At 52.7% G+C, this 27,495-nt stretch overlaps 9 protein-coding genes across 9 annotated transcripts; 4 read left to right on the forward strand and 5 right to left on the reverse strand.

Moving 5' to 3' along the window:
* Positions 1 to 55: 55 nt before the first annotated feature.
* Positions 56 to 3,792, reverse strand: BO83DRAFT_406121 (F-box domain protein). The gene is made up of 2 exons (XM_025533864.1): positions 3,207 to 3,792; positions 56 to 3,096 (listed from the first exon to the last, which is right to left on the reverse strand). The coding sequence occupies exons 1-2, from the start codon at positions 3,389 to 3,391 to the stop codon at positions 315 to 317; spliced, it is 2,967 nt and encodes a 988-aa protein (XP_025391118.1). The 5' UTR covers positions 3,392 to 3,792; the 3' UTR covers positions 56 to 314.
* A 1,148-nt stretch (positions 3,793 to 4,940) lies between these two features.
* On the reverse strand, positions 4,941 to 7,029 carry BO83DRAFT_355225 (protein translocase subunit TIM50). Its single transcript, XM_025529139.1, has 3 exons — positions 6,641 to 7,029; positions 5,862 to 6,581; positions 4,941 to 5,806 (listed from the first exon to the last, which is right to left on the reverse strand). The coding sequence occupies exons 1-3, from the start codon at positions 6,884 to 6,886 to the stop codon at positions 5,216 to 5,218; spliced, it is 1,557 nt and encodes a 518-aa protein (XP_025391119.1). The 5' UTR covers positions 6,887 to 7,029; the 3' UTR covers positions 4,941 to 5,215.
* Positions 7,030 to 7,203: 174 nt separating this feature from the next.
* On the forward strand, positions 7,204 to 8,726 carry BO83DRAFT_375918 (uncharacterized protein). Its single transcript, XM_025530579.1, has one exon. It carries the CDS (start codon positions 7,623 to 7,625, stop codon positions 8,571 to 8,573), a length of 951 nt encoding a protein of 316 aa, XP_025391120.1. The 5' UTR covers positions 7,204 to 7,622; the 3' UTR covers positions 8,574 to 8,726.
* Positions 8,727 to 8,775: 49 nt separating this feature from the next.
* BO83DRAFT_332268 (proteasome regulatory particle lid subunit RPN11) lies at positions 8,776 to 10,340 on the reverse strand. The gene is made up of 4 exons (XM_025528294.1): positions 10,038 to 10,340; positions 9,704 to 9,957; positions 9,110 to 9,645; positions 8,776 to 9,054 (listed from the first exon to the last, which is right to left on the reverse strand). The coding sequence occupies exons 1-4, from the start codon at positions 10,098 to 10,100 to the stop codon at positions 8,912 to 8,914; spliced, it is 996 nt and encodes a 331-aa protein (XP_025391121.1). The 5' UTR covers positions 10,101 to 10,340; the 3' UTR covers positions 8,776 to 8,911.
* Positions 10,341 to 10,458: 118 nt separating this feature from the next.
* Positions 10,459 to 13,085, forward strand: rpdA (histone deacetylase RPD3). Its single transcript, XM_025530580.1, has 4 exons — positions 10,459 to 10,894; positions 10,979 to 11,279; positions 11,327 to 11,868; positions 11,917 to 13,085. The coding sequence occupies exons 1-4, from the start codon at positions 10,700 to 10,702 to the stop codon at positions 12,937 to 12,939; spliced, it is 2,061 nt and encodes a 686-aa protein (XP_025391122.1). The 5' UTR covers positions 10,459 to 10,699; the 3' UTR covers positions 12,940 to 13,085.
* A 266-nt stretch (positions 13,086 to 13,351) lies between these two features.
* Positions 13,352 to 14,687, forward strand: BO83DRAFT_375921 (60S ribosomal protein uL14). The gene is made up of 5 exons (XM_025530581.1): positions 13,352 to 13,451; positions 13,785 to 13,835; positions 14,085 to 14,331; positions 14,407 to 14,484; positions 14,554 to 14,687. Exons 1-5 carry the CDS (start codon positions 13,438 to 13,440, stop codon positions 14,584 to 14,586), a joined length of 423 nt encoding a protein of 140 aa, XP_025391123.1. The 5' UTR covers positions 13,352 to 13,437; the 3' UTR covers positions 14,587 to 14,687.
* A 154-nt stretch (positions 14,688 to 14,841) lies between these two features.
* BO83DRAFT_375923 (uncharacterized protein) lies at positions 14,842 to 16,688 on the reverse strand. The gene has a single exon (XM_025530582.1). It carries the CDS (start codon positions 16,563 to 16,565, stop codon positions 14,862 to 14,864), a length of 1,704 nt encoding a protein of 567 aa, XP_025391124.1. The 5' UTR covers positions 16,566 to 16,688; the 3' UTR covers positions 14,842 to 14,861.
* A 119-nt stretch (positions 16,689 to 16,807) lies between these two features.
* BO83DRAFT_200040 (putative polarized growth protein (Boi2)) lies at positions 16,808 to 20,408 on the reverse strand. The gene is made up of 3 exons (XM_025526632.1): positions 20,097 to 20,408; positions 19,853 to 19,996; positions 16,808 to 19,781 (listed from the first exon to the last, which is right to left on the reverse strand). Exons 1-3 carry the CDS (start codon positions 20,152 to 20,154, stop codon positions 16,996 to 16,998), a joined length of 2,988 nt encoding a protein of 995 aa, XP_025391125.1. The 5' UTR covers positions 20,155 to 20,408; the 3' UTR covers positions 16,808 to 16,995.
* Positions 20,409 to 22,641: 2,233 nt separating this feature from the next.
* BO83DRAFT_435034 (MIZ zinc finger domain protein) lies at positions 22,642 to 27,112 on the forward strand. Its single transcript, XM_025535854.1, has one exon. The coding sequence runs from the start codon at positions 22,959 to 22,961 to the stop codon at positions 26,637 to 26,639; it is 3,681 nt and encodes a 1,226-aa protein (XP_025391126.1). The 5' UTR covers positions 22,642 to 22,958; the 3' UTR covers positions 26,640 to 27,112.
* The last annotated feature ends 383 nt before the right edge of the window (positions 27,113 to 27,495 follow it).

Here is a 27,495-nt window from a genome sequence, read left to right on the forward strand (position 1 = left end):
TAGACTTAAGTCTAAGAGTCGCTAAGATAAAAAGCAGTCATACTCCTTGGCTTGACTGAAACAAGAAATTGAATAAAAAATAATAATAATAATGATAATAATAAAAAGGGCGAAAAAAATGGATAAATGCATCTTGCCCCTGATCTAGACAGAAAGTAAAAGCTGCGCAAAGTCATGAAGATATGGTTTAGAAGATTATGCACAGCTCTACAAAGCCTATATATGTCCACTCGGGTATATGAGCTAAGAAACAACAAGAAATTTCCAGAGCCAAGAGATTAAACAGTCTAAACCCCGTATCCAAGGCAACTTTCCTACATCACTATACATTTGCTTCTGCGTTTACTTCTCTCGTAGATGGTCTGCTCGTTCCACTCTTCAATGCGCCTCCGCCACAGATCATGTGCAGCCGCTTGTGAGCTGGTAGATAGCGTGGGGTCTGTCGATGCCCGGCGGTTCAGCGGTGGAATTCCCCCAGGCGGGAGTCGGACATTCTGAGATTGAGAGCGCCGATCTGCTCCTCGGTAGTAGGTGGAACGTTGTCGGCTCCCATGCATACCTTCGGGGGCATCATGTTGAAAGGTCGAGACCTGAAGATTAGGCGAGGAGATGGAGTAGGGGTAATGGTCCAGATTGAAAGTCCCATTCTGTGTCGGTGGCATAGCCTCCTGCCAGTCTGTAGCGCCAAGCAAAGACTCCTCAAGCAAAACGTCCTGGTAATTTGCTCGTTGAACGGCTGACGATTGATTCGGCTGTGTAGACCCACTGAGGACAGGGTGCAGTTGACCCTGGAAGTTGACCGCAGGGTCTTGCTCTGGCACAGGCATGTGCGCTCCATCGAGCCCGTGAAGGTTAGGTTGGGTACCTGTGGCAGAGCTCCTTCTGCGAAAGAACACGGTATGTCGTCTATTCGGTTCAGGGGACTCGGAGTCTCTCACGCCCCTTCTCATGCGAGCGGCGAGCCGTGAGCCAGTAATGGTATGCAATCTTTGCAGCGAGCTTCGGGACGGAGATTCGTCAACCATCCGTTCCAGACGGCTTGTCTGAGGTCTCTGAATGCCTTCTGGAACATCACCGACTCTACGGGCCGGTTCCGTATTCGAAGGAAGGAGGGTCCTTCGGAGATAATCTGGTAGCGGTGCGTCGGGGTCCCTAGAATAGGGAGGTGGCGGTGGAACCCAATTGTCTGCGTCGCTCTCATGCGGAACCTGGAAAACCTGGGTGGCTGGCCTTTGACCTTGAACAGGGCGCGCTTCGTCTTGATAGCGTGGGTTGTTGCGTCCGCGACCATTAGCCGCAGCCGTGGCTGCACGACGCAACGTGTCCCGAGATCGAGGCTGCGTGTTATCATATGGTGATTCCGGAATGTGCTGGATTTCACTATTCGAGGAGCCCGAGAAGAAGGAGCTGTTTCTGCGGGCATATTGCCGAGGTGCGTGGACGACCGAATTGGCTGAAGGATAGGACTCTCGAGCAAATGTGCGCGCCCGAGGTGAAGCAGCATTCCCACGATGTAACCGCGTCCTTCTCCTCTCCAGCTCGACCTCGGTATCTAAGGTAGAGTTCGGTTCAGTTAGAAGCTTCGGCTCCGCATCACCGACTTCGATGTTGACTTCAGTTGAGTCACCGTCCGTGACAGATCGTTCCAGGTCTAACAGCAGCACACGTCCGCCATCTACCGGTACGTCTTCTTCGCCAATAGTTGGAGGGCTAATGCCACCAGGAGCAACGGCTACCAATCTACGACGACCAGCCACACAGTTTGGATGGCGTACCCAACGAGCTGCTGTCATTCCCGCCATGTCGGTCATCTTGTGGCCATTGATCAGAACCTTGGGCTTTGTAATGGACTGCTGGAGTCGGGACAGACTATCCCGGGCAGTAGCCGCCTCCTCGATCGAAGGGCCCTGCTCAACATCCATTTCAGCATATGTTCTTGCGTTGGGAGCTACAGGAGCAATATCCAGACGATCAGGTATCCCATATACCCATAAGCCAGAACTCTCAAATCCTATAGCAGCCAGCTCCCCGAGATCGTCAACGGTGGGTAGCATGATGGGAGTTGCCTCTCGAGACCCATCCTCAGACATCGGAGTCACGAAATATGTTGTACCCGAGTTCGTGTTGTGCACCCCAAATGCTCGAAACGTGTTTATTTGTTCATCGAATCCCAGTAGCCAGTTGCCTTCACCTTCTGCGTGCCAGGGCAGCAAACAGGCGTGGCTAAACCCAGTGGTTATGTCTGGAAACAGAATTTGTGTAGTCCACATACGGATCTGTGCATCCCTCGGTGAATACTCGGTTTCTGATTCTGTGTAAAACGGCACTGTTATAGTGACCAAACCGCCGTTACCGCGCTCAGCGGAAGTCCCTAGGAGCATGACACCATCAGAGGAGAACGACACCGAGTCAACCCCGGAGCAGCGCACAGCTCTTCGTTCGGTAGCCAGTGCCCCTTCGCCGATGGCGTAGACTTCAATTCGATCATCGTACGCAATGGCAAGAACTCCTCCTGTCGGAGAGAGCGCTAAGGTCCGAGGAACATCGTTCAATGTCAAGTCTTGAATATGCTTCGCTTCATCATCGGTAAGGCGGTAGATATTGACCCGGTGAGTGGAGGAAACGACAGCGAGAATGGAGCCATCATCTACAATGGCAGCATTCAAAGGCCGTCGCCAAGTCTTGAGCTCATGTTTCACGACCGCCCGATCCGAGGTTACATCAAGTACCACAATTCTCGAAGAGCTGATGCACAGGATAAGCTGTGCATTAGGAGAGAAAGAAAAGCGGAATGCTTCACCTTGTGGAAAGGCCGTCGAAGAGCTCATAGAAGTCGAGGTAAGCTTGATGAGAGTCCTGCGGGGCCGGAGAAACGCATTGAATGTATTCCGCCTGACCTGCGCGCCGAAGTGCCGCTTGAGTAGTGTGAGATCGCTTGAGTGAGCGGGCTGCTCAGTAGCCTTCTGCGTCAAGGCAAAGGACGGGCACTGGGAGAGATGTTGCGCATACAAAAGGGTTGAGTCCGATATGCGTCGCCATTTCCGGTTCAGCAGAGTTAACGACGCAAATGTGTTGGCATCCGCAACATATAGAATACTAAGCCGCCAGTTAAATCAAAGATCCTTCCGAGCACAGGCAGCAGATATCATCAATCACATGATTGTCGCTCGCGCGATGCACCGGCTCTGGGACGGAGGTGCACTTACTGCTCGATGACGGTACGAGGCAAACGAGCAAACGGCGACGACGTCTGCTTCTCCAGACGCGGTCGCGTGCTTTTCGGGGGCTCCTGATGCAGCTTAAGGGAGCAGGTGGTCGAGGGACACTGATCGGGATCAAGATGGGGGCCGCCGAGCCGCTCTGAGGTGGGCAACCGGACATCCTCCTCCATGGTCGATGGTAGTAGTAGTTAGTTTTGAATCTCACCCACGCGGGTCTACATTTGATAGAACAAATGCAGACGACACTGGGGGGTGTTCAATTATCCAAGCCCAGCATGATTTTTCGAGGACATAGGGGGCGAAATAAAGACTGCGGAAGGAAGCACGCTGGTGGGCAAGCGGGAAGCGCCAACGAGCAAGGCCGGTGGCTGTGTCCCTCACCCGCACGCCAATAATGCACCGGGGATCTTCTGCTCCAATGCGTATGGGGGTTCTGAAACGGGGTGGTTTCAAATGACCGAGGAAGAAGAACTCGATAGGTCAGAAGCGGGGAAGCATCAAGAGGTCTACAAGAACTTGGGGAAGGAAATCCAAGAAGAGATGAGATCGGATGGGGAATAGTGAGTAGGTGGGATGAGGAGGATGAAATGGAATGGGTTCCTGACAATGAAACACAAGAACCAACTAGTGTATGTATGTATGAGATGTATTAAGAGGCATTGTTCACTACTACTACATAGTACTAGTTGTAAGTATGAAACAATGTATGCAATCTTACCGCGCTAAGCCCTGGCAGGAGGGACCTCTCCCCAAAGCGGACTAGTGCTTGCGCGGATGGCCATTACATCAATCTGGGGCACGTGGTTGGTCGCCCTGACTGACTCAGCTGTGACTGAAATGCTCCCCACAAGTTGTTTTGGCAGATTCTACGGAGTAATACCAAGGCTTTCTTCGATCGCGCGCGCTTCCAGAAATGCAAGGAGATCACCAAGCCACCAGCCAGGCATACCTGCTTGGGCCTGTCAGCCTTCAATGACGGTGTGGATGATTTCTTCAATGACTATGCACTTGTCGGCGCTTCCTCTCTTTTCCCCTCTCCCCTCCCAGCCCCAAAATCTCCGATGCTATCCCTCGGTCATGTGATCTAGCCAAGTCGGACAAGTAGATAACTTGACTAGTGCGAGTACAAAGTACCATACTGAACTTGACAGTTATTTCAACTAGCCCATAGACCATATGCAATGATTTAGACTCGCAATGCTACTAGTAATCGTTGAATTACCATAATTATTTAATTACTTATACTAGTAGTTCAATACTATTCGGTAGCAGCACTATATGCTAAAGTATATATCTGGTACATCATCATATCGCAGCCAAAGCTTCGATTCTGGACGACAACTATCCAGCAAGGTCAACGATTAGAATGAAAGTCATTGCCTAGTGCATGCTCACCGTTAGTAGACCTGATGGCATACTTGGTAAATCCGAGAGGGTGTTGGTAATGGAAAACGTGCTCACTACCACTACTCTTATACGATCCAAGGACTCAATGTTACCATTTGGCAACAATCAACAAGGAACTTATTTTTAGTTTCACTAACCATGGAATAGCTACAAATGTCACATGTATTAGTCGCAAACATTTTTTTATAACTTTATCTACTGATTAATATCCCCAAAGAAAAATACGATAGCTGTACAACATTAAAGAAAAGACCCAAGTCAAGGATAATGAAGGTTCTTTTTGACTTCATTAGTATTTATCAATTTATACACCGCAAAACCAAATACACAACCAAATGCTATTTTACAACGGAGACGAAAACCCGTGATGAATCGCGCAAGAGCCAACGAAATGAAAAAAAGAACAAGAAAAACCCCTCTAATGTGAACCCCACATTCCCGAGACCATCGAGCAGATGGCATCTCGGATATACATTAAATAGCCCAATGAAATTCTTTTATGGGAAGTAAGCAGCGGAAGAGAGAAGAGAAGGTCATTGCGGGCGAGCGCTTCATGCGCCCCGCCGCGTCATCGCTCAAGAAAGCATCTACTGCTGCTTGGGACCAGCACCGAACATGCCGGTGAAAGAGCCCTTCATCATGGCCATCTGCTCCTGGCGGGCCTTCTCCTCCTCCGCGGCCATCTCGGCCAGCCACTTCTCGCCGTTCTCACGGATCTCCTTCTCAATCATCTCGTAGTTCTTCTGGCCACGCTCACGGATTTGGTCCCACAGCATCTTACCTTGGGCCAAGCCCTCCGAGGGGCTCTGCTCGCCGTCCAGGGTGCGGGTGGACTTTAGGCCCAGGGCAGAGGCGAAGCTGCCCAGACCGCTGCGGGGGCGCTTCTTCTGCTCCTCGGCGAGCTCCTTCTCAAAGCGCTCGCGCATGGCCTTCTCACGCTTGGCGAATTCCACGGGGATCTGGGTGCCCTCGAAGGACTTGATGACGGGACGAACGTCCTCGACGCCCATACCAGCGATGTATTCGAGGAAGGGGATCATGCCGACGAGGGTCTTGTCCTTGGAGTCACCAAGCCACTTTTCAAGGATGACGGCATTTTCAGGCTGCAGGCGGGCGTGCTCCTCCTTGGTGTCGATCAAGATCACCTTGGATAGGTCGCGATTGAGGTAGGACAGGTCCTAGTTGTCTGGGTTAGTCATGACTGGGAGCAAGGTACAGCCAACAGTGACATACCTTGATGTACTCTCCGTCCTTGTACTTGGTGGCTTCACGGAACAAGGGCCAGCGGATAATTCGGTAGGGGTCAAGCTTCCGGAGCACCTGGTCGGCCATCATGCTGGGCACGCTGGTGAAGAGGACAAGTTCGTAATATTGGTTGAGATAGCGGAGGAAGTAGTCGACACCAGGACGCTTGGCCACACGCCATCCATGCTCACGGCTCCACTCGCTGTGCACCAGGAGGTCCTCCAGACTCAGCACAAGGGTGTAAGGCTGACGCATGTTAGGATCCTCATCGGGCAGCAGCTTGGGGAAAGCAGGGTCCTTGTAGTAGCTGGTGATATCGCCCAAGCGGGCCTTGGCACGGTTGTACATGAGTCCGAAGCCCCAACCCGATGGCACATCGGGGTGGGCCTTCTCTTCCTCCTCGGTCTCCCAGTTGCGGCCCAGATAGGCCACACCACCAGCACCTGCCAGCAGGAACAGGACATACATCAGGTTGGCCATGCGAGCGCGCTTGCGATCGAGGGAGGATTCGTAGTTGGGAATGTCACGGCCACCATCATCGTAATCTTCCGCACGCGACGGGTCCTCTGTAAGGTTCAGCTTGCTTGGTCCGCGGTTCTTCGAGGCGGCTTCCAATTCTGCGGCAAGGGTGGAGGGAATGCCCTGGGTGAGATCGGGCAGGGGTTTTTGAGGAGCATCATTCTGGGGAGCTGTAGAGCCGGTCTGAGACTGGAAATAAAAAGTGTCAGAAGGTGTGTTGAGATTATCAGCGTCGTCATCAAACTCACGGCTTCGGTGGCCGGTTCAGCCTTGGTATCGAATTCGGCCTGCTCCGCGGAGTAGTCGTTCTGAGAGGGAGCCTTGGGCGACTGTTCCGACTTGGCAGACTTGACGGATTCGGGAAGCTTGTAGGGAGTCTTGGGCTTGGTGGACTTCGCATACCAACGCGAGTGGGCGACGGAGATAGTTGAAGCTCGAACGGTTGAGGTGAGGACGTTCGGCCTCGTCAGAGGCAGTACGGCACGACTAAGCATTATGAAAGTGAAAAGGGCATCTATAGATGAGCGGGAGAAGATGAGGAATACTCGCGCCGGAATGATATCACCACCGACACCAAGGGAGGTAAAATGAGCACGGTTGGGGTGAAGTGAAGAACAATCAAGAATCAAGAAGCAAGTGGATGATCGGGCCCAGCAATGCCGGCGGTCTTCGGCGGAAACAGAAAAGTTCACGCACTGACCGTCGGGCGGGGTCACGCAGACCAACAGTGCAGTACTGGAAATTAGTTTAAATACCGGCGCGGAGACGCCTTCCTTTCCCTTCCTTTCTTCTTTTTTCTCACAATTTGAAAGTTGAAACCCAGCTCATAAATTTGACTCATCAGGCCTTTCTCCTCCATGCGTGCCGGGTTGAATTAGGCTGGGGAGACCAATATTCCCACATCCAAGAGCCGCAGCGAAGGGACCCCATGCAGCTGCAGCCCCGTTGGTGGGATATATCCTTCTTGTCCTTCCTTCATAAGTATTAGTGATGGATGCTATATCGTGTCGTATATGTCGTTAATTCTCGACTTCCAGCTCAGTGCAACAATGGGATGATTCAGAAAAGAAAAGATCAGAAAAGTTTCCAAGCATTCGAGGAGTTCACTCTCTAAAAGATCCTCATTCGTATCGTGGCGTATATTTCTTCTCTTTCAATCTAGATCCGTTTGAGCGCAAGTTTTTTTTTCCCTCTCTTGCCTCTTCAACCTTCCACCCTCTACGCACAAAAATGACCAACATGAACTCCCTCTCCCAAGCACTGGAAAAAGTCCGTTTGGACAACAAATCCACCACTGGCAAAACCGTCAAAGGAAAGCCCATCAAGAAACAACGTACGAAGAAAGCCCCCATCAAACCCTTCCGCTTCTTCGACCTCCCCTCTGAGATCCGTCTACGCGTCTATCACTTCGTGCTCTTCACCCCGAAACGCGGACGCAACCCGCGTTTAACAGGCAGCGTGGGCGCCTCGTCGAAGAAAAACCCTCCCATCTCCCCCACCTCCCACCGAGTCGCGCTATTCCTGACCTCCCGGCGCATGCACGATGAAGCCTCAGACTATTTCTACTCCACCCAAGTATTCCGTCTCTTCCATCTCCAGGACTACTCGCGTATGCCAACCATCCGGGCCATACCCCCGCGGTACCGTCCTTCCATCGCCACAGTTGAGTTGATCCTAGGATCGAGCTGGACAGCGCCACCGCGCGAATGGACCATCACACGCAGTCTGGGACTGGAGGAGATGGAGCGGATGCGCACGTTCAAAGTCTTTGTCGAAGTGGATCCATCGCATCCAGTGTTCGAGGGGTTCCGCATCTCAAAGGACTATTATACGGATTTTGCGGGCGATCTGCTCAAGGGTGTCCTGGAGAGGTTACCGAATCTGGAATACGTGGAGTTCGATGGCTGGCCATCTGTACGGAAGAGCGGTGCTCTGATGAAGAGATTGATGCATGAGGTCAGGTCGGCCGGGATAAAGATTGCGTGGGGTCCCGAACGGGGGTGGACGGATTATGATGGGGAGGAGTTCAGTGAAGATGCGTATGGGGTTATCGCGCATGAGAAGAAAATGCAGGAAAAGGCTCGTCGGAAGAAGGAATTAGAGGAGGCGCAGGAATTCGCCAGGTTGCATGGCCTGCCGCCGCCGCCACTTCCATTGTTCAATCCTTACCTCGATTATTGAGATGTGATCATGACGTGATGGGTTTGGGTCTTCATTTAGCATGATATGATATTGCGGCCTTGCGGGAGTTTAGATCGGTTGCTTTCACTGGGATTGCTTATATTAGATGCACATATACTTATACATAGATTTTTTTTAGACAATAAAGTGCACAGCTTTTGTTGTTATTTGGTTCAAATCACTTGGTGTTGTCACTACTGGTGATTATATACCGGGTTGATACATATAACGTCATTCATTGATGTGTCTGCCAAGACCAGATGACCGTCCTGTACATGAAACCTGAATTCAGGGAGTCTGAAATGGCATTAGGAAATATATGTTACGGTATGGTTGCTCTATAGTTCCTCATCAACCTCCATGCCGGTGCCATTCTCCTTGCCGTTTGATTGCCGTGCCACCGAGGCCTCCTTGTCAATCATCTGCCGCGAGACGGCTACGATGTTGTCCTCAATCAACTGCTGGCTCACATCTTCGATGTCTGCAGATAATCCAATCAGTAACAAAATAACACAACGTGCAAGCGAGAAACTTACGCTTCTTGGGGTCGACCTTGCCGACGTATCTCGTCTTAAGCTGGTCCTTGGTGAGCGTGGTCTCCTCCTTGACGCGCTTCTCGTAGCCCTCGGCGAGGCTGACGAGCTGCTTCATGCGCTCAACATTGTGCTCGCCCTCCTCATGGAAGTCCTTCATCTGCAGCGCCTCCGTCCAGACGTGCTTGTGCAAGTTCATCAGCATGTTCTCCTCGAGACCGGTCTTGCGGTAGTCGATGGCAATGCTGTAGTAGTGGCGGTTGAGACCGTGGATGAGGGCCTGAATGGACGGTTTGTTCAGATGACCCAAGTTGGATGTTGTTTGGCGGGGCTCCTGGCCCATGACGACGGTCTGTGGTTGGATGAGACGGAAGGCATCAATGACGACCTTGCCCTTGACGGACTGGATGGGGTCGACGACCACGGCAACGGCGCGGGGAGTGAGCTGTTCAAAGGATTGCTGAGTGTTGATATCGACGGACGAAAGCCAGCAGCCGAAACCAGGATGCGAGTGGTACCAGCCAACAACGGTCTCTGGTCTATAGCATGATGCGTTAGGATAAGCCGGGTAGTTCGTGAGATACTTTTGGAGCTTACCGTCCAGTTTGCCTCAGCATGTCCATCATCTTCGTTTGGAAAACAGGGTCCACGGCTTCGACACTGACACCAGTACCACTTTGAGGCATGGCGAAAACGTCAACTACCCTAACTGTGTACTCGTCCACAAACTCTCCCAGCATCAGACCCATGACTTCCATGGGCACACCAGCCCGACCGTGTCTTAGCATCTTCAGCAGAGCGAGCGATGAGATGTGGACGGTTTCGGAGTTATCGATGAGGTTGGGGATATCCTGTACCTGCATTAGCCCATAGCCCCAAACGCTCTGGAGATACGAGTGCCATGTCCGCTGCTCGCCTAAGTGTTACTCACTCCATTATTCCCTCCAACGCCCATACCCTGGGCTGCTTGGAGCATGCGATGCAAACGATCCATAGTGGAGACGGGGGGGTTGGTTGAGTGTTAGTTATGTAGATGAGACCAGGATGACTTCCTACGCGGAAGCTCCAATCGGAAGGTTGAGTGGGGATATCAGAGCAAATTCGGTGATTGGAAAAGCTCAGATGTTGTATAGGCAAAGGGGATGCTCGAGCCGGTTCCGATGGAACAGTAAGCGAGGTTAGACAAAAGCTGAAGATGGGAAGCAGGTGGTGATGGAGGCGCAACTGGGGCGTGTGTAAGTAGTGACGGTCGAGCTTCCCAAGAAGCCTGACGAAGGCGGTGGAGCAGCTTGGGGTTCCGCCTTTGCGTCTCCCTTCGCTTCCTTTCGGTCCCCATCACTTATTGTCCGCCCCCGGCCATTGCGAATGTACTCCATTAGTGCCACTCTGTGAGAGTTATTCGACTGACTCACGTATAGGGCACATTATCTGTCCTATTCATTATATTTCTTGTCTATCTGAGTGTCATCTGCCTGTTTTCTCTCCATCTGACGCTCTCATACACCCCCCCGAGAATTCACCGCGCTCAAGCGACATTCCTACGCATTGGTCTGAGTGAGGAATCGCCGTGTGCTTCGCACAGTGACCTTCGACATGAGTAACTCACTCGCACCTCTGGACCCCATTACCAATGGGTCGGCGGATCGCAATAAGAAAGTCGCCTATTTCTACGATTCCGATGTGGGAAACTATGCCTATGTCTCGGGACACCCGATGAAGCCTCATCGCATAAGGATGGCTCACAGTTTGGTCATGAACTATGGCCTTTATAAGAAGATGGAGATATACGTGAGTAATTAAGGATGATTATTATTGGCTCTGTTACAGGATCTCTGCAACGTCTGTTGAAAGTAGCGCTGACGCAGTCTACAGCGGGCGAAGCCGGCCTCGAAATACGAAATGACCCAGTTCCACACGGATGAGTACATCGATTTCCTTTCGAAGGTTACACCGGACAACATGGACTCCTTCGCGAAGGAGCAGAGCAAGTACAATGTCGGAGACGATTGTCCCGTCTTCGATGGGCTCTTCGAGTTTTGCGGTATCAGCGCGGGTGGTAGTATGGAGGGTGCCGCCCGGCTCAACCGCAACAAGTGCGACATTGCCGTTAACTGGGCCGGTGGTCTTCACCACGCGAAGAAAAGTGAAGCAAGTGGATTCTGTTATGTAAATGGTAAGTTTCGCGATACGCTATGCTGAGCCTTCGCTGACGCAACACAGACATCGTTTTGGGTATCCTGGAGCTGCTGCGATTCAAGCAGCGCGTGCTTTACGTTGATATCGATGTCCACCACGGAGATGGTGTTGAGGAGGCATTCTACACGACCGACCGTGTGATGACGGTGTCCTTCCACAAGTACGGCGAGTACTTCCCAGGTACGGGCGAGCTGCGCGATATCGGAGTGGGTCAGGGCAAGCACTATGCCGTCAACTTCCCTCTCCGCGATGGCATTGATGACATCTCCTACAAGAGCATCTTTGAGCCCGTTATTAAGAGCGTTATGGAATGGTACCGACCCGAAGCTGTGGTCTTGCAGTGTGGTGGCGACAGTCTTTCGGGCGACCGTCTCGGATGCTTCAACCTCAGTATGCGGGGCCACGCGAACTGTGTGAACTTTGTGAAGAGCTTTAACCTGCCCACCATGATTCTTGGCGGAGGTGGTTATACGATGCGAAATGTGGCACGTACTTGGGCCTTCGAAACCGGTATTCTCGTTGGTGACACCCTTGGGGCAGAGCTTCCATACAACGATTACTACGAGGTAGGTTCTTGTTTCTAGGTGATGACTATACACAGCTAACAGACTTAGTACTTCGCACCTGACTACGAGCTGGATGTACGTCCGTCCAACATGGACAATGCCAACACGAAGGAGTACCTCGACAAGATCCGCACGCAAGTTGTGGAAAACCTTAAGCGGACCGCCTTTGCGCCTTCCGTGCAGATGACCGAGGTGCCTCGAGAGCCTCTCGTAGAGGGCATGGACGATGAGGCAGATGCCATCTTGGACGATCTAGACGAGGACGAGAACAAGGACAAGCGCTTCACCAAGCGGCGCTTCGATCAGTACATTGAGAAGCCCGGAGAGCTTAGCGACAGTGACGACGAGGAGCTGGCTGGGGCCAACGGAGTCCGGCGGCAACCCAATGCGCTTAAGCGGAGAAACCAGGTCAACTATCGGAATCTCGATGTGAACGATTCGGGGCTGGAGAGCGGCATGGCCACGCCACAGGACGCGTCGTCCCTTCCTGACGATGACATGGACACGACTGCTGATGCGAAGATGACCGAGGCTCCGGAGCCGGAGACTGAGGCGCAAGCCACCCCCTCTGCGGCCGATGCGCCGTCCCGAGCAGATGAGGCCTCTGCGACAGAGCAGACAGAGATGGCAGTGGATGGACCAGAAACAACAGCGGCATCGGCGCCGAACTCCCGCCAACCGTCTCCCAAGCCCCAGGACGAAGACACCGCGATGGTAGATGCGGGCGAGGCCGCACCGGAAACCGAGAAACCCGAAGCTGCCCCTGAAGGCGCGGCTGAAGAAGAAGAGAAGAAGCCCAGCGAGGAGGCCCCTGCAGCTGACAAGCCCGCTACGGAAGAGACACCTGCCGCAAAAGAAGAGTCACCTGCGAAAGAGACAATTGAGGCAGCCGATACGGCAGAGGCGGAGACCAAGCCTGCGGAGGCCAGTGAGCCGAGTGAGGCCAAGGACAAGACACCAGAGGCAGGTAAGGACGAGTCGGGTGAGGCTAAATCAAAGGAGCCCAGCGCGGAAGCCGCAGGAGCAACAGAAGCCGAGAAGACTGAGGAAGCAAGCAAGACCGAGGAGTGAAGCTGAGCGAGCAAGATGGGAACAAACGAACGACTGGCGCAAAGGCACGGGCGGATGGTGTTTGGGAACGAATTGATTTCTTACCATATTATTATTACATATTTGAGAGCATGAATGCCTAGTATTTTTAGAGCAGATTCAATAACGTGTATTTACCATTGTATTCCATATTGAGAAAACTACTACAACTGTCACCCCAGATAAGAAGTACAAGAGCTGGTTATCAAAGATAACTAGTTAGTCTAGACATCCTGACTCATATATGACTAATACACCCTAACTGCATCGAGACTAGCTCTAGGGCAACCCTCTATCCGCATAAACCAACCAATGGGAGAGCACTGCCAAGATTTTACCCACGACGCACACTAAGCGAGAAGCAAATCGAAACCCGCGACCAAGTCTCTGAATCCGACGACACCCCCGTTTCGACCGTCCGTCCGTCCCCCTTCCCTTGTCGCCCAGTTTTAATCCGACAACCCTAGATACACAGCCAAGATGTCTGCGAGAGGGTGAGTTATTCTTTTTCGTTGCTGGGAGATGTGTGGGAAAGAGAGACAGAGAGAGAGAGAGAGGAAGAAATCCGGACCGGAGATATTGAAAAGCTGCGGGAATGAGATGAGATGAGACGAGATAGGTATAGGATGAAGTGCTGCCTGGAGATTTCGACTCGAAATTACACGGTCGGATCATGTTCGATATGCGACACATACGACATTAAAAGAGGCGGAATAAATGAATGAATGAAAGTCCGGGAAAGAGCTGGAATACATATATGGAGATTGGGGATCTGATATACACGACATACAAGGGCCATGTTAAAGCTAACACAATATCTACAACAGACGCGGTGGTGCCTCCGGCAACAAGCTCAAGATGACCCTCGGTCTGCCTTGGTATGTCAACTCCAAAATTTCTTTCCGTTCCAATCAATACACACACCCCCATCTTCGAGAGAAATATGCGATTCGATATAAAATCAATCATTCAACCTCGACAACAATCTTTTGATTCGAAACTCGAACAATACACACACAATAACCCCACTCGATATCCCACTCTCTCAACGCCATGATATAAAACCTACACAACGGACTCGAACACAAATGAAAGAAGAATGAACACAGCTAATTTCTGCCTTACAGCGGCGCCGTCATGAACTGCTGCGACAACTCCGGTGCTCGCAACCTGTACATCATCTCCGTCAAGGGTATCGGTGCTCGCCTGAACCGTCTCCCCGCTGCCGGTGTCGGTGACATGGTCATGGCCACCGTCAAGAAGGGAAAGCCTGAGCTCCGTAAGAAGGTCATGCCCGCTGTTGTTGTCCGTCAGAGCAAGCCCTGGAGACGCCCCGACGGTATCTACCTCTACTTCGAGGACAACGCTGGTGTTGTACGTACCCTTGTCCCATATTTCCGCCATGTGGTGAAGGATTGTGGCATATGGATACTAATGATTCCAATCTAGATCGTCAACGCCAAGGGTGAGATGAAGGGTTCCGCTATCACCGGTCCCGTTGGTAAGGAGGCTGCTGAGCTTTGGCCTGTAAGTCACCCTTATTCTTCATCACTAGTATATCAACTAGTGGGAAAAACATGCTAATTGGATATCTAGCGTATTGCCTCCAACTCCGGTGTTGTCATGTAAAATGTGTTAAACCTGGAATTTGGAGCAAGAAAAAAAAAAGCGATACCAAGGGCTTCTAGAACAAAGGGGGTGGTACCGGTTTTTTTTTTTTTTAGTATGACCTAAGAACATTCTAAAAATGAAAAGGATTCATAAAAAATTTAAACCTGTCCACCTTTTTCTCCCCTATTTGAATAATGATGTAATTGTAGATGTACGGATGTCTTTATGATATGAATTCATTGATCGGATGATCTATATAGATTCAGTGTTATTATAACTAGTATGTGTGTAAGTTATTGCTTTTTGATCTTCTTATCCGCTCTGGTGGTATCCTTTCCAGCAGAGACACCAGTACCAGCTCCAATGATACTCGATCCGATATACAGTACCACCAAGCCCAAAGTAATCACATCGACGACATGCACCGCCCACCAAAGATGTTGCACGCCTGCTGCGCACATCTGGATCTCGTACTTCCATTCCGTACCGGTGAACCACACCGATAGGAGTCCGGCGTAGCCTCCGTATTCTCCCATCATGGAGCGCATAGTCACTTCCCGGATGGCGGGGACGCCCAGGTCCCCTTCTCTTGTGATGCCGTGCTGATAGCGCAGGGCATCCCATTCCCAGCCAGGTGCGTCACCATCGTCCTCGGTCTTGTCGTCACCATCTACCTCACCAACAGTGCGATTCACAAAATGCACCACATCACAGCCCGTATGATCGTGGCCCGTGAGAATAAGGCCCTTCCTCCCCCATCCGTTTCCGGGGACGGTGTCGTCCCCACTCATCCCGAAAATGCCCTCGAGGACAGCATTAGCGCTGGCGTACTGGCTTAGGTGGTTCTGTTCTTTGAGGCCGCCGGCGTAGAAGCGCGGGTTGCCGGCGGCGTCGCCCTTGGAGTCGTCGTCATCGTGGAAGGCGAAGAAGGGGGCGTCAGTGCAGATTCCTTCTTTCTTGTGGAGGGGGAGGTGGGTTAGGAGGAGAGTGAAGGTTTGCCCGCGCGGAGAGGAAGTGACGGATGGGCTCCGCTCTTCTAGTAGGCTGTTTAGGTATTCGTATGTGGCCGATTGGACTTCGGGGCTCAGGGCGGGAGTATCTAGGACGAGACTGTTGAGGTTGATGAGGTGGATTGTTGGAACTGTTTCCTCTCCCTCTTTGCCTTCTTCAGAAGATGGTAAGGTGAATTTGATATCCCAATCTCCCCTTCCAAACACCCTCTCGAACCTTTCAATTCGCGATGGACTCGCATCCCCCGCATATCCGACATCGTGGTTCCCCACGACGTTCACAACCCTCCTCTTCCACTCCCCACTATCAATTTCCAGCACCTCCGTCCCCATCTCCTCGGTAATCTCATCATCTACCCGCACACCACCGCGGAACACCCGTTCCCAGTATCTCCGACCACGTTCGTCAAACTCCCCGTCACTCACCCATTGGCTCCCCACTAGATCTCCCAGCACGGTGACATGCGACGGCGCACTCCACCAGTGCATCGTGCGGTAGATATGCGCCAGGTAGTAGTCATTTCCGAGAAGGTCAAGGCGTTTGCGCGCGGCGCGAAATGCGCGGGGAAGATCGGTGGAGACGAGGGAGCGGAGGACGGAGCGGAGGGTGTAGAGGGTGGCGGATGGAGGTTTTGTGCGGAGTGTAGAGGACAGGTCGGCGTAGTAGTTGGAGAGTTTGGCGGGGAGTTGATCGTGGGGTTTGGGGAGGGAGGTGTCGCCTTCTAGTTGGGGGTCGGCGAGAACGAGGAGGCGGAAGATGGGAGAGGTCGCAGATGAATGAGGCGAGGGAGAGAGGTGGTGGCGGAGGGTGGAGAGGAAGGATGGAGAGAGGTGTGGAATCGAGAGATGAGTGGAGGTAGATTCCTCTGGCAGAGGGAATGCGCAGCCATGGAAGACGGGGTAAAGATAGAGATAGACAGTGCTGGTCAGGGCCAGCGGGAGGAGGATGGCCAGCGCGTGGCGGAGGAGAAGGCGGAGGAGGGACATGGGGAGAGCCGCATCGATGGAGAAAAAAGAGTGACTGGAATAGGAATTAAAGAAAGAAAGAAAGCATAGAATAGAATAGAAATAAACCAAGGAGTGAACGGGGTTGAACGCACTCAATCAAGCCATCATCGTGTGGATTGTAAGAAGTAGAAGAAGAAGCGAGGATGAAACGGCGGTGATCAGTGACGCGGCCCGCCGATCCCCGTCGCTTATACTTTAATAGAGAATATAATGATTAAGACCCAACATTCAACATTCACATCCATATTACATCCTACATAGTAGACAGACAGACAAATAGGTAGACTCATTCACATATGAAAACATTCAAGCGGGGTATATCACATAAAACGCCAACCAGGCTGCGGGAAAAAGCAATACATCACACATATAAGCAAATCAATCAATCAATCAATCCATCCTCCATGAATTACTGCGAGTTCCGCTGCGACCCAGGAACTGACACTTCGTCCATCGCGACCGGACTCGCCGATCGATGTTCCTCCGCGTCCACATATACCGGCTCTGTCTCCGGATCCATGGACACCCCCTGGATTAACAGCCCTTGGCGATCTTGCTCCAGATCCGTCAAGCCGTCCTGTGCCTTCGTCTCTGTCTCTGGAGGAGCCACATCCGCTGTATTAGGCGATCCAGTCATCAGCGCTGGAGGACGCTGGTTCATCAGCCGCGCCTCTTTGAGACTGATCGTACGCTGCTTGTTCGTTGTCTCCACCGGCAGCGCCATGTCCCGCTCAATCGTCGCCTTCATCAACGCCGCCATCCACAGTCGACCCTCCTGCACGTTGTCCACTTGGAAGTAATGTATCGCTGGCTTAGTAAACTGCACAGTCCGTGATGTGCCTGACTTTGGAGGAACTAGCTTGAAGAAGAACGGTCCTTCACCAGCTCCCTTGGTCGCCCGAAGGGCCTCTGCTGCAGCCTTATCGGACGAAGCTCCATCCCCCTGGCTCAATTGACTGGCCGGGGTCGGCGATGCAGTCGATCCCGTGATGGTGGCATGAAGGGCCACAATGGGATCATTGTCTGCGCGCAACACTCGATGAGCAGTTATGTCAATTAAGCCACGCTCCTCCGTGTCCTGTTCCGAATAGTAGTACGACAGACGCCGCCCCCGCAGGACAAAAAGACGGGGTTTCCACGTCGTCATCAGGTTGGAAGACCGCTTCTTCATCCACCCAAAGTAATCGCATCCCACCATCTGCTCCTGTGGGGACTTCTTCTCCAGCCCGCGGATGTACGCGCTCGTGTCTTTCTTCGACTTGACATTCGCCTTGACGGACGGCCGGGATCGAGGCCACAGGCCACCCTCGGCGGTCTTGTTTGACCCATCGGTGCTGTGTCGCTCCGAGCTCTTGGACGTCGAAGGGGTGGTCGACCCGGTCCGCGCCGACGGATCGTTGTCCCGAACGGGAGAGGCCGGCGGCGGCGTCGACGTATCAATTCCCTTCGGCGCCACGTCAGACGAAGCACGAATTCCCATGGCACGCCGGAATTTCGGTCCCGCACCCTTGAGCTGAGGCAAGGGTACCCCGGACGAGCGCGAGGAGTCGCTGTCGGACTTGCCAAACAGCGGGCCAAACAAGCCTAATGCACCGCTGGGTCGATCCTCCACTGCGGAAGCGGGTGCTGACTGCTGTCCTCGGCGGTCAACGATGCGAGTGCTCAGACTGCGGAGACGGCCCTTGGGCACCGGGCTGGTGTGCGATTTGGCCGGAGGGTTCATCTGCTTGACAGACTCTCGAATCGAGTCCATGCTGCCGATGCGCGAATGGCGCTTGCCAACGCGGAGCTGGTCATTCGTCATGTTGGATGCCCGAGAGTCCGCACTGCCCGCAGCAGATTGACGTTTCTGTAGGCGCCGGTTCTTGCGCATGTCTCCCTCGGGCCCCGAGAAGTAGCCCCGGTCCAATTCGTCGGTGACGGAAACAGCTGGATCAGACCCGTTCGAGTTGGAGGGGCGGTGACTCAACTGGGAAAAGAAACCCATGTCCTGCGGATGAGACGTGCCGGCTGCAGTTCCAGGGCGAGGAGGCAGCCGCTGAGCGCCGCTGGCCAAAGTCCAGCCGCGATCGAACGAACTGCGCTTGCCGATGCCTGGCGACCCTTCCAGAGCACCCGAGTACCGGTTCGTCGTGTCGATGGACGAGTGGCGTCGGGAGTGGTTGATTTCGCGGATGGAAGCAGCCGACGGTCGGCGAGAATGGCTCACGTAGTTGGGTGTCTGCGGTGTGATCGGCGAGCTGGTGTTGCTCTGCATACTGCTGCTGATCAGGCGGGGGTGCTGAGTGCCGCTCGACCCTCGCAGCGTCGGGATCCTGGGCAGGAGCGGGCCGGTATGGCTGGCGCGACTGAGTGTCCGTTCCTCTGGAGGAGCGGGAACAGCAGCCACTGATCCGCGAGGGTGGTGTTGAGACGAGGAGTTGACACCCTTGATTTCGTCCTGGAATGCTCGGATTTTGTGCCAGGTCTTCAAACGCCGCCCCATGACGCCAAAATCAAACTCCTTCATGAAGATAAAGTCCTGGTTCATGTCCAGTAACACATCGCCCGTGATCTCCTGATCCTCAAAGATGCCGCAGTGCTTGTCCTCAATACCCCATTGCCGCAACTGCTTGGCCGTTTCTGCAGGCGTCCACTGCCGGACCTGCTCTTCACGCGGCTGGTTCTCTTCTTCCTCATCGGTTTCGTGCCCATTGATATAAGACATCCGGTGCTCGAAGTGGCTACTGTACTCGCTGGCCGAGTCGTTCATGTGCTTGGATTCCTGACCAGCCACACTATGGCGCGGCGTGCTCAGATCGGTGATGTGCTCGTCGATCACGCTAAGCGTCTCGTTCATGACGGGGCTGTCCTGGCCATTGGCATGGTGGCCGTCCATGGTCTGTCGGATTGACTGTTGGATATCGATGCTCATAGTGGAAGTTGGTAGAGGAGAGGAACTGGAGCGGTTCTGCTGTTTCGGAGAAAGCGCTGGGGCGACGGGACCCCCTTGCAATTCTGGAGCCCGCAGGTCCGAGGCACTGGTATGGCGAGAAACATGCGGGGTGGATTCGCCGCTCTGGGGAAATGAGAAGGAGTCTGTGGCTTCCAACTGGCTCGATTCGGAATCCGTCCCGGCCTCTGAGGCCAGTGCGGTCATGCCATCGGCATCTAGCCGCTGTCTGGTGAGAATCCTCGGGGCAGTAGTGGTGTAAACTGGAACAGAAACCGAAGTTTCCAGTCAGTCACATGCGGTCGTGCGGATTATAAGCGCTCCAGTTTCATACCTCCTGGGAAAAGACCAGTTGAGCCCGAATTCAAATCCTTGCCTAGATACCACCCATCTCCAAACCCATCATCCAGCTCCACGAGCTCAATTTTCTCTCCGCGGCGCAAGGTGAGTTCATCAGGGCCACGCGCATCGAAATCATCTGGCACAAATGGTTAGCAAACCAACCCGAATGAAGATAGACAGGCCCGGGGGGGGTCGCACACAGCGACCGAGGTAGGGAGCAAGAAATTGCTACTTACGAACGACGAGAAGCAGGTCGCCAGGCGTTACCCCACGAGGAGGCGTTGTGAGAGCCATTGTGTACCCTCAGGTAGTGGTCGAGGATCGCGAGAAAGTGGAAGCGAGGATGTGACGGAAGGGGGGAATGACGAAAGGGAGGCCGGTTAAAGCGCCCAAGTGGGGGGAAGCAAGCAAGAGAGCGACAACACAGATGGGAGGGGAGGAATTGCGCCGGACATGGGGCAAGCCGCCCTCCCGGGTAATTTAAAAAAGCAGAATTGGGGACGGAGATGAATGAATGAGAGGCGATCCAAGTCCAGAGAATGGAGGTTGGGTCAGAGGAATGTGACTAGACAAAGTTAAAGATTGACGGGGGAAGGGCGCAAAGGAATCTGGCACGCGGCGAAGCGAAGATGGAGTAAGGTAAATGAGGAAGAACAGGTAATGGGGTTCCGGATTTTAGCTAATCGATGGAAGTGGAAGGAGGAGAAGTAGATAGTGGGTGGATAGTGGATGATAGTGGATAGTAGAAGGAGGGTTTATGTTGAACAAAGCTTCCGTCGACGAGGGTTCGAAGGATTAATTAAATGAAGATGGCCAGAGCTTCTTCGGTGAGGATTGATGCAGCGCTGCGAAGCAGGCTTTGGCAGGCGATTCGCGGTCTGACGTGTAGACGACTACGACGACGACGAAGGCGAAGGCCGAGGAAAGGGAGAGAGGGAGTACAGAAGAGTACTAAGTAGCTGTAGCGAAAATGGACAACCGCAGCAGGTGAAGCCGATAATAAGACAGCGACGATCCCCGCCGGTCTGAACTGCAACCCGCAAAGCAAATCAGATCACGGCCGCAGACTTGCAGGCGCTAACAAAGGCGGCTAGTATTTGGGGTGGATCGGTTTGGAAAGGTTGATGTATCCGAGAGAGGGAGAAAGAGAGGAAAGGAGATAGATAGATAGAGATGAAATGGAGTAAGAAAAAGAAAAAAGCGAAAAAAAAAAAGTGTTCAGAGTATGAGTGAAGGGAAAGGGAGAGAGAGAGAGAGAGAAAAGTCTCGATGCAAAGTAAACCATGGAAGCGGGGGATACGGACAACCAAATAAATATCAAATCGTTACCGGTTTGGTCAGAACCAGAACCAGAACATTATTATTATATTATGGACTACTAAACGTCCACCACCACCACTACTACGACTACTATCTACTTACCACTAACAAATCAGCCTGTCTTTTCAAAGTTATGAGCAGCATCATCCTTTCCCCCCATCAGGCACCACATTCATTTCACTGGCACTCACTACAGACCAAGAAGTATGAAACAGACTATGAGTGGCATGTGCTGACTTGTTCGCTGTCTTGACTGGAGCCAACGGATTCATTCCGACAACTGGCAGCCCCTTCATCCGGAGAGAAAGTGAGGCCATTGCCCGGTCAGGTTGAGTTTCGCCTTATTGACAGGCTACTTGCCAGCTACTCCTACTTTCTATGGTATCTACTATGAAGACTTGGGTCACTGCTAAGTAGACCCTTCTTGCTTCTTGCTCCTCCCAACTAAGTACTGCGTACTGTACTACACAGTATGGAGTACTACTAATCTAGTTGGGAGACGATGGGTCCCAAAGGCACCAATTCTCTCTCACTCTCACTCTCACTGCCTCTCCCTCCCCCTCTCTTGATTCTACTTACTAACTTACTAATTACTACCACTGCCCAGGAATAAGAAAAGAAAAGGAAAGAAAAACACACTACCCACCGAGCGAACATGTTTTAGTTCCCATGGCCTCCCCTGCAGGATCGACATTCCAATGCTCGGATCAGTCACGCATCCGGATGGCCAACGAGTCGATGCATCGCATTCAGCGCCAGTCCATTGCCTATTTATAAACAAACAGGCGGACAGGTCGATCGCAGGAATCCTATGTTTTCGCGGTCTGATGTATTCCTCTACTACATCTTTGTACGACTTCCCTTTACAATGGAGTACTAGTCAGTACAAGAGACTAGTCAATACACTCTCTCCACCTGATTCAGATCAGGAATGACTCTTCTCTTCCAGTTCCATACGTCAATCTTCGATTCGATGGCATGCTGGCCTGCATGGCTGCTGCTGCTGCCCTAACACCAGAGGCCAGATCACGCTCCTACTATCCCCAAAAACCTTGCTCAATCACACTCACTCACAGTCCCTCTTGCCCTCGGCATTCACCCATTCATTCATGTCCATATTCATGCTCATTCGTGCTCATACCTGCATCCGTAAGCCAAGCTGGATTCCGGGATCTCCCATCATCGCATCATCAATCATGCACTGGGATAACCTTGCTTGTTGAATTGTCATTCGCCCCCCCCCCCCCCCCCCGCCGTGTACTTTGTATCGCGATTACTTCCCATTGCTTCCCATTGATCTGTATACTTTCTCATCACTATAGCCATAGGTACATCTATCACTACTTTAAATTAAGTGGGAATCTCTCCTCTTCACCCCTCCACCCAGCTCAAAGTATACGGGTAGATCGCGTCGCCGTACTTTTGTCCCGACTAAAATCTCATGCAGTTATTGCAGTAAGTACGGTAGAATTATATCGTATTCACTACTTTGTATACATCTATATATCTATATCTCCACTGTACATCCACATACTTTCTCTCCCCGAGGCATTCTCCCCGACTCAGCGGCATCTTCTTTCCAAGTCAAGTGAAATTCCTTCCTAGTCGATGCTGGCTGGCACGCCTATTCGGAGAAGAGGAGGAGGTTCTTCGAGACGCTTCCTTTGCATTATCGGCGCCAGGACATTTCCATTCCTTTTTAGCTTTTCCTCTCTCAACCAGTCCTCCACCCCACAAATAACCTTTCCATCCTGCTCTCTTCCCCGGAAAATGCCAGGATGATTCCGCCCGGTAATCGCCGCGGCGATCCCGCGAATCTTGGCTTCAAGTCAAGTAATTCGACTGCCCATTTATTTCTAGGAGGCGTGCAACGATCCTGGATGCGTGGTGGTGCAGCAGCAGCAGCTGCTGCTGCTGCCACTGCTCCTCAATCTCCTCACCTCTCTTCCACCACCTCGACATCCCCTTCAAGTGCGTCTACGACCGATTCAGCTGCTAGTACTGCGAGTGCTGCGACAAAGGGTACGGCTTCTACGGCAGAATCGGCTGCTTCGGGGCCCCCAGTTGGGAGTCCACGGCAGACGCGTCGGCGGGAAACGCCGCCTCGTGAGCCGCCCGTCGGCTTCACTACTACTACGGCCACCTCCACCTTCACCTCCACCGCCGCCTCATCTTCGCCCTCTTCCTCCACCATCACTTCCTCATCCGCCGCCGCCGCCGCCGCCGCGAACCCTTCCCCTCTTCCTCCCCTCGGTCCGATGGCTCAACCTGACCCTATTCAGGCCATCTCGGGGTCAGACGGGAGGAATGAGAAGGAAGCTCAGCCTAATCGCGGTGCCCCAATCCTACCCCCGCTTCGCAGCATCACCACCGCCATCTCTTCGACCCCATTAAACTCAGCGACGCCGACCCCCGTGACTGCTATCCCCCCGCGGACTTTTCAGCCCAACGCGCTTCCATCCCCCGATCCCACTCTTCCACGTTCGCATGCCAGCCCAGTCAGTGCCATTGATCGCCATGGAGGAACGATTGGACCGGTTGGACTTGGTTCCTCCCTAGCAACTCTGCCTTCCCCTCCGACGGGAGATACCCCGCCAGTGTCTATCAATCGGCCACAGGAACCACTGTCCGGAGGACTGCCGACACCTGCAACAGTAGCCAATACCATCATTCTGCCGGACCCGGTTCAAGGGGGCACCATCACGCCCAGAGATCAATCGCAAACAGCTGGCAATGCCGAATCGCGACCACAACTGCCTGGACTTGGCGATCCTTCGGCGCGTCCTCAAACGGGCTCCTGGATAGGCATACCAGCATCGCACCTGTCTCAGGATTTCCAGCAACCGCCTGTCATACGACCGGTTCCTATGTTGCCTATAGACCGGACGCTGTGCAAACAGTGGCTGGAGAAGCTGGAAACTTTTGCGGCTGAAGCGACTCGCAACAAGATAATCTCTGAGGTCATTGAGTCGCCGCGCGTTCGCCTGCTGCAGAGCGCCCTCCTGGACAATGACCCCGTCTACCTGGCTCTGCACCAGCTGTATTGCATGGCATCCTACTCTCCCTCAGAATTGCGCACATTGCCAGGCTTCGGTCCGGAGCAGGAGAGAGGATTTGCCGTGGTCAAGCAGCTTCTGGTGGATAACCGCCGACTTTCCGGAGATTTTCTGCTGTTCTGTGTGAATTTCCCGGAACCAATGCAACAGCTGCTAGCCCTTCCCTGGTGGCGGGATGCTTTAACGCAGGTCATGAATTCCTTGGTCCTCCTCTCTCAAAGATGGGACACTTTTGAGCAGATTACGCGGAGGCGTGGTCTGCCGCCATTAATCGAGGAAATCATAATGACTTTCGACATCCGATCACATGTCACGCAGTACAACATCTTCCTGGCGCTGTATCGTCGACTTCCTCTGCAGAACGGAGAGCACAAGCTTTTTGACATCTTCAATCGAGACGCCAAATACACAGATGAGCGTTTGGACTCTTCCAAGCCAGTGTCGGCATTGCGCGCCAAAAAGGAGAGAGACATCATTCTCTCCATGTATCACAAAGAACTCACATCCACTCCTCAGGCAACCACTGCAAATCAGCCTCACATTCACTCGCAGCCGGTGGGGTCCCCCCGAGGCGCACCCCCTCACCTCCCTCAGCATCCAACATCAACTGTGCCCGGATATGAGCCAAGGAGGAGCTCTCACGTTCCGATGCCTGGGAATGGACCTGTTCCTGCTCCAATGGCATATCCCTCGCAGACATACAACCCGCATTCACCTCGCATGGTTCAGATGCCTCACCACCACCAGCTATATCACCACCATAATCCTCCTTCGATGAGTTATCCGCCACAGGTGGTGCCTTCGCAAGCGCAAAACATCCACCCGGGCCCCGTAAATACTCGTCCGCAAGGCCCAGTTCCCCCACAAATAATGTTACTTCCCTCTCAAGTCGCGTCGCCACACCCCGCAAGCGCCAGCGTACCGACAGTAGTCCCCTCAACAGCGGCTACTCCTGGTCTGTCCCCTCTTTCGCATGCCCCTGCTTCCGCTCCTACTCTCGCCTCGCCTCCTACTCCAGCTTCGGCTTCGGCCCCGGCTTCGGCCCCGGCTCCGGCCCCTACACAACGACGACGTGGCCGCCCCTCACGCTCCGCGCAGGCGAACAACCAGACCCCGACACAGTACAGGCTGATGCCGCAGGCAAGTATGCCAAATCAGGGGGCCCCTCTTCCCTCTCCTTCGTCAATGGTCACTCCTCTTTTGCCTCCGCCAGGTCCACTTCCGCCGTCCAACCCACGACCTCATTCGCTGCGGGACGGACTGCATCAGGCCCATCTGCGTGGTCCTGTCAATCGACTTGTCATTCACACTCCTGCCGGCCCGCAAGAGACCCCGCTCTATCAATACTTTGACTCCTTCGCCGCCAAGCCCACTCCGCTGGGCCAGGGCCAGTGGGATTGCCGCTTCGACTGGACGTTCAATCTGAGCAAGTCGGACGTTGAGCGACTTGCGAAGATCGACCAAAACGGTGGTAAGATGCAAGCCACCCGTTTCATGACGAACGGTCAGCGAATTTTTCGCCTGCGATGTATTCGAATCAGCCCGTCAGCAAAGACTATAGACGACCACATCTGGTGCACTACCGAGACATGCTGGCCCAGCGTGGTTTACATCTTCGTCAACGAGGTGGAACTTTTCGCCCGGCGTCGGCAGCACAATGGCAAAGATATACCCCTCGAAATCACGGAGCAACTGCGTGAGGGTCCCAATACAGTCTCCATGCACTTCCTTCGCAGCCCGGCCGAGATGAAGGATCATCTATATGCTGCGGCCGTCGAGATTCTCAATATCTCTGACCTGGTGTCGGCTTTGGACGCGGCGCAGATCCTTCCTGCGTCGGAATCTCTGCAGCAAATCCAAAAGCGGCTCACACCCAATCCCGATGATGAAGTCAGCATTGTGACTGAAGACTTGGTCATTGATCTCGTCGACCCCTTCACTGCCCGCGTCTTCAACCGGCCTGTCCGCGGTCGCTTGTGCACCCATCAAGAATGCTTCGATCATGAGACCTACATCACCACCCGTGCTTTGAAGTCAGGGCGACGTACCCTCCGAGAAGACTGGAAATGCCCTATCTGCAAACAAGATGCGCGCCCTCAGATGCTCTTGGTCGATGGGTTCCTCTTCAATATTCGCGAAGAACTGTCCCATACGGACCGGCTAGAGAATGCACGCTCAATCCGTGTCAAAAGGGACGGGTCGTGGACAGTGAAGTCGGACCATGGTTCATCTACAGACCGGACCTCCGCGAGTGCCGCCGCTCCAATGTCTGTGCCCCTGAAGCGTAAATCCAGTGATTCAGCGGCGTCTATGTTTCCTGCGTCGCAAAGGCCCAAATGCGAGCGCACAACACCCGACACTCTCATCCGATTTTCCGAACCAAAGGTGATCGCATTGGATTAGCGTGCGCCTGCATGCTTGTCTTCTATAAGATTCTTTGGAGGAAAACAAAATTGCCTTTTTCTTCGTTCCAAATTGATACCAGCATCAATCCTTTCTTCCTACTTTTCTTTTTTTTTTTTCTATTTTTCTTCTCATGATTCTTTGCCATTCCCTTAGCCAACTGCTGTTGATTTTCCTTTCTCCACGACGCTACTTCCTAGCGTTGAGTCCTGTATGAGATACCCAATTTTCTTCTTTTCGTTTTTTGCACGATTCGTACCTAGGTAGTTGCCGGTCTTCGTCTTCAAAACCTCTTTGCTTGACTTTTCTGATTTCTTTCAACAAGTTGTCATGCCATGGGAGGTTTGATCTAGGGCGTTTTGTACCTAGAGGCGGGGATCCCGGGTGTCTTGTTGTTTCTAATTTCCCATCTTCTTGTGGATACTACTTTTCAAAAAGCAATTCGGAAACCGATGCTGGTTGTCGATGATCTCATTCCAATATTCTAAGCATTGACAAGAATCGTAGATCTACATAAGAAGCTGTCTAGAGCTGTTTCTTACTTACCTGGTAGTACGTATATTTAGGTTTACTGGTACCGTAGTATCAGGTCTCTTCTAGTACTACTACTAGTAAGTTGTGTGCTATAACGACAACCATACTAGTAAAAGTACTACTTATGGTGGTATAGTAGGGTCATGGAGCTCGCCTCGCTTCATGTTCCATTCTGGTTTACAACTGCATACTGATAGTATATGTATATATAACACTAGTACTACCCATGGTTGTGTCTGTAAAGCCACTGGAGCAGTCATAGCACCACAGTGACAGCAGAGAAAAAAAATATATATATATATAATATTTACCGATTTATACT

The sequence above is a fragment of the Aspergillus eucalypticola genome (genome assembly GCF_003184535.1).
Source record: "Aspergillus eucalypticola CBS 122712 chromosome Unknown BO83scaffold_5, whole genome shotgun sequence".
NCBI classification, from domain to species: Eukaryota; Fungi; Ascomycota; class Eurotiomycetes; order Eurotiales; family Aspergillaceae; genus Aspergillus; species Aspergillus eucalypticola.